Below are 16,050 nucleotides of genomic sequence, written 5' to 3'. Positions count from 1 at the left end.
AATTCACATGACCTTCCTAAACCAATCAGCTGCCCGTGCTCAACCCAGCTGGGAATGTGTACTGTATTAGCCGGCGGACTGTCGGAGCACTGACAAACTTTGTTGTGTCACTTGAACTCGGGCAAATTGGACCTACCTGGACACGTGGTTCCAAGCGAAAGACCCACAAGAATAGTATGTGTTTTGTTTTCAGTTTATGTTGTAACTTTTGTTCCGTTTGTGCTTGTTCTTTCTGTTGCTTGGTATTCGTGTCATTCGTGTTGTGTTGTTTGCCCCCCCTTCGTGCCCCTGTTAGTGTGTTGAGCTGGTGGTCGCGTTTCTATGCTGTGTCTATTATCATCACTATGCTGGATGTATGGTTCTATAATTCTCATGCCTGTGTCGAATATTAATGGTTCTGTTTGTTCGCTGACGTATCGTCCAGAGTTTGGTTGTATGTCACTACTGTTTTTTGTGTGCTGTCTCCCAATGTTTACAATTTTTTTTAAACTCCTGGTCCTGGTGTTGTCGCTTTTACCACCTCGACCTGTTGCTGTGCTTTTCTGCTCGAGTTGTGAGAAATGGCTGCTTTCATGCATGTACAGGGTGACACGAAAAAAACAGATCCCACCAAAAGTTTAATATTTTCTGAAATAATCAGCCGATTCTTTTATTTTTTCAGGTGAGCCAAGCTGAAATGATGTTCTAACAGCCCACCAAGTTTGAGCTTCAAGATGTCATGGACAACGGAGCATAAGACATTTATAGTCGAGGCCTATTTTCGCCGGCGAACAGATTTGCTCGGGCTGCGCACAACAGACTCTCTGACTGAATCAATATTCCTCGGTGTCCTTGCTGATTTAGGTCGACCAGAGTGGGATCCCCTGTTAGGGTTTTTACTATTGAGGTTATTGACAGTCCCATGGTCTCTGAACTTATCCCTCCATCCATAGATAACTGATTTAACAGGAAAGTCTCTACGTCCAAACTGTCTTTTGAATTCCAGTTGAGCAGCGTGGATAGAATTCGACCGAAAATAGGCCTCGACTATAAATGTCTTATGCTCCGTTGTCCATGACATCTTGAAGCTCAAACTTGGTGGGCTGTTAGAACATCATTTCAGCTTGGCTCACCTGAAAAAATAAAAGAATCGGCTGATTATTTCAGAAAATATTAAACTTTTGGTGGGATCTGTTTTTTTCGTGTCACCCTGTATTTGGTTAAAGTCACTGTTAGTGTTGATAGCACAATACGAGCCATGCGGATGTTTTTACTTGATGCTCCACTCATGTAATGCGTGTATTTGTGTTGAATGTGGTCAGGACTTCTTTTTGTACAATGCATGCTTACAGGAGCTACACTGTGACACCCAAGTTGATGCTTTTGCCATGTTTCCTCCCTGTTTGCTTGTGAGACCCTGTTTTTGCTGTACCACATGCCCCCTTCTTTCAAAAGGAAGGCCTACAATACACTTCTTGCGCTTGATCAATATAGTTATTTGGATGAAAAAGTATAATGGTTTTTGTGTTTGATCACAATGGTAGTCCATGAAGAGTTAAAAATTTGTTCCTTTAATGTAAATGGACTTGGAGACTTCAAGAAAAAGAAAGATGTGTTTGATTTTTTAAGACAGCAGAATGGAAATGTTTTCTTACTACAAGAAACTCACTGGAAAAGCCACCAAGAAAATTTGATTAGGTCACAGTGGGGCTATGAATGTATTGTTGCTGGTAATGATTCTGCAAGTAGAGGTGTTGCTGTATTGTTTAAAAATAATTTTGATTATAAGATTCATAATATTGTCAAAGATGATGATGGAAGGTATGTTTTGATTGATATTGAATTTTTGAAAAAACGTCTGACCCTTGCAAATGTTTATGGCCCAAGTAATGCTGATTGTCCTGCCTTTTTTGATAAACTGTTTGAGACAATTGTGCAGATGGATAATGAGTTAATTATTATCGGAGGAGATTGGAATGTTGTTATAAACCCCAATGTTGATACAAACTACCCGGCCAAATCTTATAAAGTCAATAGTAGGAGAAAAGTTGTCGATTTTATGGAGCAGTATGATCTCATTGACATATATAGATCCTTACATGCTAATGTGAGACAGTATACATGGAGGCGGTTCCATAGTTCACAGCGAAGCAGACTTGATTATTTTCTTGTGTCAGAGCAGTTAGGTTTTGAGATTGTGAAAGCTGATATTACACCAGGTTATTATTCTGATCACTCAATTGTTGGTGTAAGTTTTAGAACTGATGTTGTTAAACGTGATAGACCCTTTTGGAAGTTTAATAATTCACTGTTGACAGATATGGAATTTGTAAATATAGTGAAGAAGGTTATTGTTGATGTAAAGATACAATATGCATTACCTGTTTATAATCTGGATAATATTGATTTGATTGACGATGATGATTTACAGTTATTGATTGATGATCAGTTGTTTTTTGAGATGCTATTGATGGAAATAAGAGGTAAATGCATTTCATATTCCTCATATAAAAAAAAGGAAAATAACAGAAAAGAAAAAGATCTTCTTTCTCAAATATACACTTTGGAAAGCAATTTGACAGAGTATAATATACAACTTTTAGAGCAAACACGACAGGAGTTAAGTCAAATAAGACAGAAAAAAGTGGATGGTATGATAATTAGATCCCGTGCGAAGTGGATTGGAGAAGGGGAAAAAAATACAAAATATTTTTGTAATTTGGAGAAAAGACAGTTTGTCCAGAAGTCCATGTGTTTTTTGCAGAAAGAAGATGGTGAAGTTATTCATGATAATGCCTTGATTGTTAAAGAAGCACAGACTTTTTACGAGGAGTTATATACTTCAAGAGAAGCCGAACTGGTAAATCAAGAGATTGATGAAAACCTTGCTCATCCTGTATTAACAGATGATGAGAGTAAACAATTAGAAGGTAGACTTACTCAATGTGAGCTACTCAAAGCTGTTAAAAAATTAAACAACGACAAAAGCCCAGGATCAGATGGGTACACTGCGGAATTCTTCAAGTTTTTCTATTCCGACTTAGGAAAGTTTATGTTACGGTCTATAAATTGTGGATTTGAGAAAGGAGAAATGTCAGTGACTCAGAGACAGGGCGTTATAGTATGTATTCCAAAGGAAGGAAAAAATAAAACACTTTTGAAAAATTGGAGACCAATTACTCTGCTAAATACGGTTTATAAGGTTGCATCAACGTGCATTGCAGAACGGTTTAAACGTGTTTTGCCAAATTTGATTCATGATGACCAATAAGGCTTCTTGAAAGGAAGATATATTGGTGAAAACGTCAGATTAATATATGATACCCTGTTCTACTCAAATAAACATAATATACCTGGCCTACTTTTGATGGTCGACTTTGAAAAGGCTTTCGACAGTGTTGCCTGGTCATTTATTGAAAAATCTTTGAGCAAATTCAACTTTGGAAATGACATGAAACGATGGATTTTTTTTTTTTTAATTCTCTTTTTGTACTTTTTTTTTTTTTTTTACATGAATATGCTGTACATTACAGGACATCACCTAACCGAAAGGACAGAATCATATAACAGAAAAGCACACTTGGACAATTACAACATACATGGGGTGGGAAGATGGAATGGGGAGGGGGGGATGTTCAGCGGTTTGGTGGTCGCATTATCAAAAGGTTTTAAGAACGAAAAAACCTAAGGGTTACATCAAAACGTGCATATACAGGCGCCAATCCTTGTAGAATTTATCTACTGTATTATTCACAACTGCGTTATACTTTTCACAAACAAATCTTTGCTTAAAGTTTCTACTAAATGTCTGAAAATGAGGGGTCTTTTTGTTCATTTTGGAAATATATACATGGTGTTTGGCACAGATTAATAACACATCAAAAGCTTTATCGGTGACTACATTGTTCGCCACTCCAAGAAGAACCAGTTCTTTAGACAGTTTTAAATTGTCGCAATGGGTGCAGTTCGCCTTTAGCCAATTTACAAATTCTATCCAAAAAGTCTGCACTTTATCACACTCCCAAAACATATGTAAAAGGGTTTCTTCATTTCTACCACAAAATGTACACAATGACGTATCCACAATTTTTCGCAAAAATAGAAACCTTTCTGTGGGCAAAATTCTGTACAATAATCGGTACTGGAACCATCTCAGACAAGTGTCATTTGTTGTTTTAAAAACATGTTGAAAAATAGCCTTCTTATCTAACAAACTGTTTAAAGATTCAGACCATTTTTCGATACATTTTGGGACCGTAGTATGTTCAATCAGTTTTTTGTAAATAAGTTGTGTCTTACCTTTACAAATACATTTCCACACAATGGGCTCTGTCATAATAAAATGTTTATCAAATTCTAAGCCGATTTTTCTCTGATATTTCTTAACAGCCTGGATTACACCTTGATACAATACAAAATCGCCTCGCACATTTGGATATTTGATTTTAAACGCATTATAGGATAAGTATCCATTTTGTCCCAAAATATGACCAATCTGAGCTATTCCATTGTCGATCCAATTTTGAATGTACACTGTCTTTTTATCTCTCCGAATATTAACATTATAATGTAAACATTCTGATACAAAATCGTAAAAGGTTATAGGGTCACATTTTCCATGTAGTTTCTTATAATGTTTAAAAACATTGGTCCAAAATGGGTTTTCCATTCTCTGCATCAAAACATTTGCAAATTCCTCTCCTCTCATATTAATTGTTGTAACAGATGGACATGCTTTAAACAATAGTCTTGATATTAATCCAGTAAGACCATCAACTCTTTTTAACCAAACAATTTTTAGAGATGACAGAAAACTTTTCACGTCAATCATCTTTAATCCTCCATCTTCATAGGGTTGGGTGACCGTAGTTCTTTTAATTTTATCTCTTTTTCCATCCCAAAGAAATTTGAAAAAAATATTATTTAACTCCATCATAAACTGTTCGTCTGGATCAGGTAAATTCGTAAACAAATGTGTCAATTTGGAAATAGCCAAGGTTTTTAGGACTGTTATTTTACCAAAGGGTGTCAGGTTCCTTCTGGTCCATGAATTCAGAAGTTTTTGAATTTCCTTTAACTTATTTCTATAGTTAAGAAAAACAACCTCGGATACATTCACCGAAAAAATAACGCCAAGTGCTCTAAAATTATCCGGGTTCCAGGTAAAATTCATATCAGGCAAAAATCTTCTTTTGCAAAACTTTAAAGGTCCTAACCAAACTACAAACTGGTTTTATCATAGTTCATTCTCAGACCTGACAGTGATGCAAAATGTTGTAACACTTTTATACTTTCGCAAAAAGATTGCTCTGTACCATCAAGAAACAGACTGGTATCATCGGCGAATTGTGACAATAAAATATTTTCGCCAAGAATATTCATACCACCAATCTTTTTGTTCTGGCGTACCATAAGAGACAATATTTCAGCACAAATCAAAAATAAATAAGGTGACAGCGGATCCCCTTGCCGGGTGCCTCGACCTACATTGAACCATGCTGAATACCGACCATTAACTGAAACACAGGACTTAATTTTGCAATAAAAAGTAAAAATCCATCGTTTCATGTCATTTCCAAAGTTAAATTTGCTCAAAGATTTTTCAATAAATGACCAGGCAACACTGTCGAAAGCCTTTTCAAAGTCGACCATCAAAAGTAGGCCAGGTATATTATGTTTATTTGAGTAGAACAGGGTATCATATATTAATCTGACATTTTCACCAATATATCTTCCTTTCAAGAAGCCTTTTTCATGAATCAAGTTTGGCAAAACACGTTTAAACCGTTCTGCAATGCACGTTGATGCAATCTTATAGACCGTATTTAACAGAGTAATTGGTCTCCAATTTTTCAAAAGTGTTTTATTTTTTCCTTCCTTTGGAATACATACTATAACGCCCTGTCTCTGAGTCACTGACATTTCTCCTTTCTCAAATCCACAATTTATAGACCGTAACATAAACTTTCCTAAGTCAGAATAGAAAAACTTGAAGAATTCCGCAGTGTACCCATCTGATCCTGGGCTTTTGTCGTTGTTTAGTTTTTTCACAGCTTTGAGTAGCTCACATTGAGTAAGTCTACCTTCCAATTGTTTACTCTCAGCATCTGTTAATACAGGATGAGCCAGGTTTTCATCAATCTCTTGATTTACTAGTTCGGCTTCTCTTGAAGTATATAACTCCTCATAAAAAGTCTGTGCTTCCTTAACAATTAAAGCATTATCATGAATAACTTCACCATCATCTTTCTGCAAAAAACACATGGACTTCTGGACAAACTGTCTTTTCTCCAAATTACAAAAATATTTTGTATTTTTTCCCCTTCTCCAATCCACTTCGCACGGGATCTAATTATCATACCATCCACTTTTTTCTGCCTTATTTGACTTAACTCCTGTCGTGTTTGCTCTAAAAGTTGAATATTATACTCTGTCAAGTTACTTTCCAAAGTGTATATCTGAGAAAGAAGATCTTTTTCTTTTCTGTTACTTTCCTTTTTTTTATATGAGGAATATGAAATGCATCTACCTCTTATTTCCATCAATAACATCTCAAAAAACAACTGATCATCAATCAATAGCTGTAAATCATCATCGTCAATCAAGTCAATATTGTCCACATTATAAACAGGTAAAGCATATTGTATCTTTACATCAACAATAACCTTCTTCACTATATTTACAAATTCCATGTCTGTCAACAGTGAATTATTAAACTTCCAAAAGGGTCTATTACGTTTAACAACATCAGTTCTAAAACTTACACCAACAATTGAGTGATCAGAATAGTAACCTGGTGTAATATCCGCTTTCACAATAGTCCATAGACCCTCAGATTGTTCCGTCGGACATAAAGATCAAGCTCATTCAGTCTCTCTTCTGTGTGATGAGCAAGAGTTCTTGTTTCTCCCAGTTCACTCTTCATGTGCTCTTCTCTCTTCTTTGATTCACTGACTTCTTTCTGTAGTTTGTCATTCTCTGTTTTTAGTTCAAAGACCTCACCTCTTAGTTGATCGAGTGTGTCCTTCATAGATTCCATAACCTTACGGTTTGAACAAATCTCATTGAGCAGATCTTCATTAGAGACGGTGCGACTGTGAGCATCAGGGGAAGTAACCGCTGCGTCTCCGACTTCAGATGAACCGACTTGCTTACCTCTCTTGTTAGTGTCACTCATATCGAATTCGTCAGAATCTGTTTCGAAAACAGGAATATCTATAGGAGAGCCTGCCTCGACTACTCTTGCCTTTTTCTTACTGGCTTTCTCCGAGTCTGTAGTAGAGCTGCCGACACCGGGGCTGGATTTGTCTGAGCTGTTGTTCTGTCGTCGTTTTTGCCCTTTCTTTCTCGTCATCTCATCTCACAATGGCGACCGGTGCGAGTGAGTTGATCTTCGGTCATCGAGTCATTCTATGCGGGAGCCCTCTTTGTCATTTCTAGCGTTCCTGGGTCCACTCCTCCGGGGGTAGGCAACTTGCTAGCACTTCATATGGATAAAGCACCTCTGAGCTCGCCGTATAAACGGTTAAAACCCCTGTTTTAGACCAGAGCTTCGCGCACCTGCCTGCCCGCTTGTCCGAGTGGCGTGTCACGATGGATTTTTACTTTTTATTGCAAAATTAAGTCCTGTGTTTCAGTTAATGGTCGGTATTCAGCATGGTTTAACGTAGGTCGAGGCACCCGGCAAGGGGATCCGCTGTCACCTTATTTATTCTTGATTTGTGCCGAAATATTGTCTCTTATGGTACGCCAGAACAAAAAGATTTGTGGTATGAATATTCTTGGCGAAAATATTTTATTGTCACAATTCGCCGATGATACCAGTCTATTTCTTGATGGTACAGAGCAATCATTTTGCGAAAGTATAAAAGTGTTACAACATTTTGCATCACTATCAGGTCTGAGAATGAATTATGATAAAACAAATGTAGTTTGGTTAGGACCTTTAAAGTTTTGCAAAAGAAGATTTTTGCCTGATATGAATTTTACCTGGAACCCGGATAACTTTAAAGCACTTGGTGTTATTTTTTCAGTAAATGTATCCAAGGTTGTTTTTCTTAACTATAAAAATAAGTTAAAGGAAATTCAAAAACTTCTGAATTCATGGACCAGAAGGAACCTGACACCTTTTGGTAAAATAACAGTCCTAAAAACCTTGGCTATTTCCAAATTGACACATTTGTTTACGAATTTACCTGATCCAGACGAACAGTTTATGATGGAGTTAAATAATATTTTTTTCAAATTTCTTTGGGATGGAAAAAGAGATAAAATTAAAAGAACTACGGTCACCCAATCCTATGAAGATGGAGGATTAAAGATGGTTGACGTGAAAAGTTTTCTGTCATCTCTAAAAATTGTTTGGTTAAAAAGAGTTGTTGGTCTTACTGGATTAATATCAAGATTATTGGCTAAAGCATGTCCATCTGTTATAACAATTAATACGAAAGGAGAGGAATTTGCAAATGTTTTGATGCAGAGAATAGAAAACCCGTTTTGGACCGATGTTTTTAAACATTATAAGAAACTACACGGAAAATGTGACCCTACAACCTTTAACGATTTTGTATCAGAATGTTTACATTATAATGTTAATATTCGCAGAGATAAAAAGACAGTGTACATTCAAAACTGGATCGACAATGGAATTGCTCAGATTGGTCATATTTTGGGACAAAATGGATACTTATCCTATAATGCATTTAAAATTAAATATCCAAATGTGCGAGGAGATTTTGTATTGTACCAAGGTGTAATCCAGGCTGTTAAAAAATATCAGAGAAAAATCGGCTTAGAATTTGATAAACATTTTATTATGACAGAGCCCAATGTGTGGAAATGTATTTGTAAAGGTAAGACACAACTTATTTACAAAAAGCTGAATGAACATGTTACGGTCCCAAAATGTATCCAAAAATGGTCTGAATCCTTAGACTGTTTGTTAGATAAGAAGGCTATTTTTCAACATGTTTTTAAAACATCAAAAGACACTTGTCTGAGATGGTTCCAGTACCGACTATTGTACAGAATTTTGCCCACAGAACGGTTTCTATTTTTGCGAAAAATTGTGGATACGTCATTGTGTACATTTTGTGGTAGAAATGAAGAAACCCTTTTACATATGTTTTGGGAGTGTGATAAAGTGCAGACTTTTTGGATAGAATTTGTAAATTGGCTAAAGGCGAACTGCACCCATTGTGACAATTTAAAACTGTCTACAGAACTGGTTCTTCTTGGAGTTGCGAACAATGTTGTCACCGATAAAGCTTTTGATGTGTTAGTAATCTGTGCCAAACACCATGTATATATTTCCAAAATGAACAAAAAGACCCCTCATTTTCAGACGTTTAGTAGAAATTTGAAGCAAAGATTTATTTGTGAAAAGTATAACGCAGTTGTAAATAATACAGTAGATAAATTTTACAAGGATTGGCGCCTGTATATGCATGTTTTGATGTAACCCTTTTATATATATATATATATATATAATTTTTTTTTTTTTTTTTTTTTTTTTTCAAAACCTTCTGATACTGCGACCACCAAGCTCTGAACATCCCCCCCCCCCCACCCTTCCTCCCACCCCATGTATGTTGTAATTGTTCAAGTGTTTTTCGGTTATATGGATCTGTCCTTTTGGTTAAGTGATGTCCTGTAATGTACAGAATTATATGTATCATTGTATGTAAAAAAAAAGAAAAAAATCACCAAAAGAGAATAAAAAAATAAAAAAAATAAAATAAAAAAATGAGGGTGTGACAGTGCCGCCCTCGGGCAGGCGTTTTCGCTCGATCAGGACACGCACCACGCGTTTCAGAGACAGTTTTTATCCAAGTGCAGTGCGTGTCCTGGCTCTAACCGCCGTTCTTAGTTAAAATTGAGCTTTTACTCAAGGTTTATGTCCTGGTATTTTGTTGTGAGACACAGCCGTCAAGCCTTTAAATACCTTATTTCTTAAAGTTCACCTACCCAGTGTAGTATTGTAATAAATGTTTTGGTTTTAAAATTATTAAGGATTTGTGATTTTAGTTATTGTCGTCATAACTGATGTCTGATACATATATAATTCTTACTGATACTTCTATACTGTTTATCTTACGCATATGTACAATTGATGGTTAAACACGTTTTGTTAAGGAGGAGCATGCTTGCGCGTGTGTGCTGTTGTGGGTTTTGTGTGGGGAATGTATGTGGGCGTGTGTGTGACTGAGATTGCAAGCGATGTTTGGAAGGGCGTGTATGGATTGATTGATTGTACTCTGGCCAAAACATGTCCCTAGTGTACTGCACATGGTTGAAATAAAGTCTTATGTCTTATGTCTTATGTCTTACAAAAAGCCGGATATGACGTCATCAAAGATATTTATCAAAAACATGAAAAAATTGTCTGGGGATATCATACCCAGGAACTCTCATGTAAAATTTCATAAAGATCGGTCCAGTAGTTTATTCTGAATCGCTCTACAGACACACACACACACACACACAGACACAGACACACACACACACAGACACACATACACCACGACCCTCGTCTCGATTCCCCCTCTATGTTAAAACATTTAGTCAAAACTTGACTAAAATAATGTAAAAAGACGCGTTTGACCATATGAAGAACATAAATTGCAGTCAAAGAGTGTACTAAATGTTATTATATAACGTTCCCGAGTGCTATTTCACCGTCCCCGTGTGTCCCCGCGTGCTGTTAAACTGTCCCCGCGTATTTTAGACACACCGATTTTGAATCCTAATGTTTCAAGAGGTAATTGCCAAACTGGCTTTAAGTCGAACAAGATAAAAGTATACTCTTTGATTGTGCAAATAGGGAACCTTATCTGCTCTCATTATATATTAGAAGCATCCTTATACAATCGATTTTCGATTTAAGAGAAGAACAGTTATAATTCTGAATACCTTTGTTGTCGGACCATATATTACAGAAAACATGATGTAAAACTTACTGCACTGGTAAGTAGCTGACCCGGTAGACACAACAACACAGTCGCTGCTACTTTTACAGTGATTGTTTGTCGTTGGGTCACACCCCTTTCCCACGTCAATTTCTGCAATTGGGGAACATAGAGAATTTAGTCATCATGAGAGAGGGACACAGACAGGTAAGAACCATATCCTCCCTTCCCCGTGTGTCGCCCCGACCTGGCCTGTCCACCACTCGAAGCCAATGCCAACTCAATTTTCAACCATCCTTGTAAATTCAAGACTTCAGCGCCTTTTCGAAGAACACCCGAATGAATCGTTCCAAGATAACTTAACACACACAACACACACAACACAAACACACACATTCACACACACATAAACACACACATACACACACACAAACACACACACTCACGCACACACACATACACACTCACACAAACACACACACACACAAACACACACACACACAGAGGCAGACACACACACCCATGACAAACCCAGGACACATACACACACACACACAGGCACACACACACACAGGCACACACACACACACAGGCACACACACACACAGACACGCACACCAACCTACCCACCTCCCGCGCCCCGCCCCCATACACACAGTACTCACTACAAAGCTGACTGTCACAAACAGCATCAGTCACACAGTCCGTGGTATCACCGCACTGTTCGTTGCTGCCCGCTGGTATTCCTGTAGCACAAGTTCTTTTATTATTGTGCATGTAGAATCCCTATTCTGATAGACACATGGGGGGATTCGGGGTTTTGATTGGATAGTCTCACACAGCCCTATTTTGATCATCGGTTCATATTTACAAAAACAAACACACGTGGTAGTTCCGGTTCAAGTCGAGCAGACGGTATTTCCTTCGCTGTCATACAATTGAAGACATACAAGTATACTTACCAATGCTTGCCAACACTAAAGATGATGATGAACTGCCCTACTCTGCTTAGCAAGACAAAGATATACTAGGCTGCAAGACGTTCGGAGCTATCATTTCGCTAAACTTACACATTGTTTCAACTACCAGATCTTTTCTTTTTTACAACAACAAAAAACATAAATATACGATTTACTACATGATATCCTCTGAATCGTGTCTAATCTAAAAGAGATGCGTCAGTAAAATTGTAATTTTTCCTGTAATTCATCTTTAAGTTGCCTCCCTTGATTTTCATTCGTGAAAAATCGGAGGAAAAAGATGTTCCCCTTAAATCAATGCAATAGAAAAAATTAGAAAAACAAAGTGTGTAGAGATCTGAATTCCTTATTCATGTTTGAAGGATATCACCATGCAATCTTAGTGTGTTGAGATATATTGCTTCAAACTTATCTCCCTTGATCTCCCTTACACACAACACTTGTTTCCAATAATGTTTTTAACTTGGGGTATTTTTAAAAGAGTATCATGAAAAATCAATATGAAAATCAATGCAAACAGTTCTAGACATCCTGTACAATTTAAAAAGAATCTGCATTATGTATGATGTGTGTGTTTGTGTATGTGTGTGTGTAGTGTGTGTAGTGTGTGAGTATGTGTGTGTGTGTTTGTGTGTGTGTGTGTGTGTGTGTGTGTGAGTATGTGTGTGTGTGTGTGTGTGTGTTTGTGTGTGTGTGTACGTGTGTGTGTGTGTGTGTGTGTGTGTGCCACTGTGTGTGTGTGTGTGTGTGTAATACAGGGATATTTTAAGTAACAAGAGTTGTAAAAACACGACTGACTGCTTGACCTACGTCGCATGATGTAAAATCTACTGCGTTGTATTCCAGTTCAGAAAAAGCAAGCTCTACATATAGTAATTCAGACAGTAGAACTACAGACAGTAGAACACAGGATTGATGAGCAGCGCTCATACTCACGACATTGATTGGCGTCACAGCGCAGTTCTGGTTTACATTCGTTGGAATTCGTACACTGGGAACCCACGGTTAGCCCTGTTGTGCAAATTATATCATTCGAATATATACTCACTTCAGAATGCAGCAAAAATCATTAAAACTAAAACAAACTGAATGACAACGATAAACTATCAGTATTCTTCTTTAAACTGCTCAGATAATACAGGTATTAATCTAATGGCTTGGTAAAAATCAGATTCGTTACATTGGTTGGTTTGTTAAACAATTGCCAGCAGAAGACGTTTTTGCTGTATTATTTAAAAACAATCGAAGCAACTTTTCCACAGTGCTCAAAATGAAAAGCTGTTAAGGATGATTTGCAATATCTCTTGGTAAAGGTAACGTGCTATACATACTTAATCTTTTTTTCTCTACCCTGGTAAATGTTTGAATAAAAACGACCAGCAATAGGGACATTTTCAGTGATGCGCCACTCCTTATAACGCCTGTTAAGATCTGTTTAACTCAATTCCTGAACCAGGTTCTGCCCAACTAGCTTGACAGTTTTAAGAAGCACGAGATTTCAAACAAATGTATATCAAAATGTGACATTGAGCGTGGGGTTCATACATCTGAAAGGTTTTCTCTTGATTTGTGAAATGTGTTCGTGTACAGGACTCAAACCCTAAAAGCCAGAAACGAGACATTTCAACAGAAGTACTAATCGTCCTAATCAACTGTTCTTCTTGAGCACTGTACAAATAGTCCTTCCTTTTTATAATGAAAAACATCCACCTCATGCCCCTCATCCTGATTATACATGACCACGAAACAAGCCATATGTCATGATCAATCAAGTAAGACAACGTCAACACGTCTTTACATTGGACGGTGCAGACTTTTGTACATATATTTTGAATCCTGATGTCTCAAGAGGTAATTGCCAAACTGGTTTTAAGTCGAACAAGATAAAAGTATACTCTTTGATTGTGTAAATCAGACAGTGACAAAAGGTCAGGTGTCATGTCTACTGTCCCGAATGACACACGATTTCTGACATTTCACCATTGCCAACAGAATAAACAAATAAGAAATAGGTAGAAAATGAATGTGAAAACTGACTTTAATTGTTGATCAGTATTTTCTATATCATTAACAAATAATCTACTTACACATAGCTGTTTGGCAAATGTATGTTGCATGGGACACACTGACATGAAAGTGGAAGATGTTTTCCCCTCTAGAGAAACTACATATCAAGTTACACTTTTTGTGCTCTTCCATTCCAGTTGGCAATCAATTGTTAACGCATGTTATTAGAAAAATAGAACGAAAACAGATTAGATAGAATGAAAAATGTACTGGTGATGTCATTTGGGACATACTGACATGAAAACGTCACCTTTTGTCATTGTCTCAAATAGGGAACCTTATCTGCTCTCATTATATATTAGAAGCATCCTTATACACTCGATTTTCGACTTAAGAGAAGAACAGTTATAATTCTGAATCCCTTTGTTGCCGGACCATATATTACAGAAAACATGATGTAAAAGTAAAACTTACTGCACTGGTAAGTAGCTGGCCCGGTAGGCACAGCAACACAGTCGCTGCTACTTTTACAGTGATTGTTTGTCGTTGGGTCACACCCCTTTCCCACGTCAATTTCTGCAATTGGGGAACATAGAGAATGTTGTCATCATGAGAGAGGGACACAGACAGGTAAGAACCATATCCTCCCTTCCCCGTGTGTCGCCCCGACCTGGCCTGTCCACCACTCGAAGCCACTGCCAACAACTCAATTTTCAACCATCCTTGTAAATTCAAGACTTCAGCGCCTTTTCGAAGAACACCCGCATGAATCGTTCCAAGATAACTTAACACACACAACACACACAACACAAACACACACATACACACACACACACACACACAAACACACACACAAACACACACACACACACAGAGGCAGACACACACACCCATGACAAACCCAGGACACATACACACACACACACAGGCACACACACACACACACACAGACACGCACACCAACCTACCCACCTCCCGCGCCCCGCTCCCATACACACAGTACTCACTACAAAGCTGACTGTCACAAACAGCATCAGTCACACAGTCCGTGGTATCACCGCACTGTTCGTTGCTGCCCGCTGGTATTCCTGTAGCACAATTTCTTTTATTATTGTGCATGTAGAATCCCTATTCTGATAGACACATGGGGGGATTCGGGGTTTTGATTGGATAGTCTCACACAGCCCTATTTTGATCATCGGTTTATATTTACAAAAACAAACACACGTGGTAGTTCCGGTTCAAGTCGAGCAGACGGTATTTCCTTCGCTGTCATACAATTGAAGACATACAAGTATACTTACCAATGCTTGCCAACGCTAAAGATGATGATGAATTGCCCTACTCTGCTTAGCAAGACAAAGATATACTAGGCTGCAAGACGTTCGGAGCTATCATTTCGCTAAACTTACACATTGTTTCAACTACCAGATCTTTTCTTTTTTACAACAACAAAAAACATAAATATACGATTTACTACATGATATCCTCTGAATCGTGTCTAATCTAAAAGAACTGCGTCAGTAAAATTGTAATTTTTCCTGTAATTCATCTTTAAGTTGCCTCCCTTGATTTTCATTTGTGAAAAATCGGAGGAAAAAGATGTTCCCCTTAAATCAATGCAATAGAAAAAATTAGAAAAACAAAGTGTGTAGAGATCTGAATTCCTTATTCATGTTTGAAGGATATCACCATGCAATCTTAGTGTGTTAAGATATATTGCTTCAAAATTATCTCCGTTGATCTCCCTTACACACAACACTTGTTTCCAATAATGTTTTTAATTTGGGGTATTTTTAAAAGAGTATCATGAAAAATCAATATGAAAATCAATGCAAACAGTTCTAGACATCCTGTACAATTTAAAAAGAATCTGCATTATGTATGATGTGTGTGTTTGTGTATGTGTGTGTTATATGTGTGTAGTGTGTGTTATGTGTGTGTGTGTGTGTGTGTGTGTGTGAGTATGTGTGTGTGTGTGTGTGTTTGTGTGTGTGTGTGTATGTGTGTGTGTGTGTGTGTGTGTGTGTGTGTGTGTGTGTGTGTGTAATACAGGGATATTTTAAGTAACAAGAGTTGTAATAACACGACTGACTGCTTGACCTACGTCGCATGATGTAAAATCTACTGCGTTGTATTCCAGTTCAGAAAAAGCAAGCTCTATATGTGATAGGGTG

The 16,050-nt window shown here is 37.5% G+C and overlaps 1 protein-coding gene across 1 annotated transcript in view; it reads right to left on the bottom strand.

The window, feature by feature from the left end:
- LOC138957419 (fibronectin-like) overlaps window positions 1–16,050 on the bottom strand; it is a gene marked incomplete at its 3' end in the record, with an annotated part of 60,637 nt that overhangs the window by 37,579 nt on the left and 7,008 nt on the right. Inside the window, exons 3-7 of the mRNA XM_070328537.1 lie at window positions 14,881–14,961; window positions 14,348–14,449; window positions 12,803–12,877; window positions 11,552–11,632; window positions 10,938–11,039 (exon numbers count right to left, since the gene is read on the bottom strand). Of these exons, the coding sequence (XP_070184638.1) occupies window positions 10,938–11,039; window positions 11,552–11,632; window positions 12,803–12,877; window positions 14,348–14,449; window positions 14,881–14,961 (441 nt within the window). The remainder of the gene's footprint in view (window positions 1–10,937; window positions 11,040–11,551; window positions 11,633–12,802; window positions 12,878–14,347; window positions 14,450–14,880; window positions 14,962–16,050) is intronic.

This window comes from Littorina saxatilis, unplaced genomic scaffold, assembly GCF_037325665.1.
Source record: "Littorina saxatilis isolate snail1 unplaced genomic scaffold, US_GU_Lsax_2.0 scaffold_384, whole genome shotgun sequence".
NCBI lineage: Eukaryota > Metazoa > Mollusca > Gastropoda > Littorinimorpha > Littorinidae > Littorina > Littorina saxatilis.
Note: the sequence above shows the minus strand (reverse complement) of the source record. Positions and strands in the feature narration are given on the sequence as shown.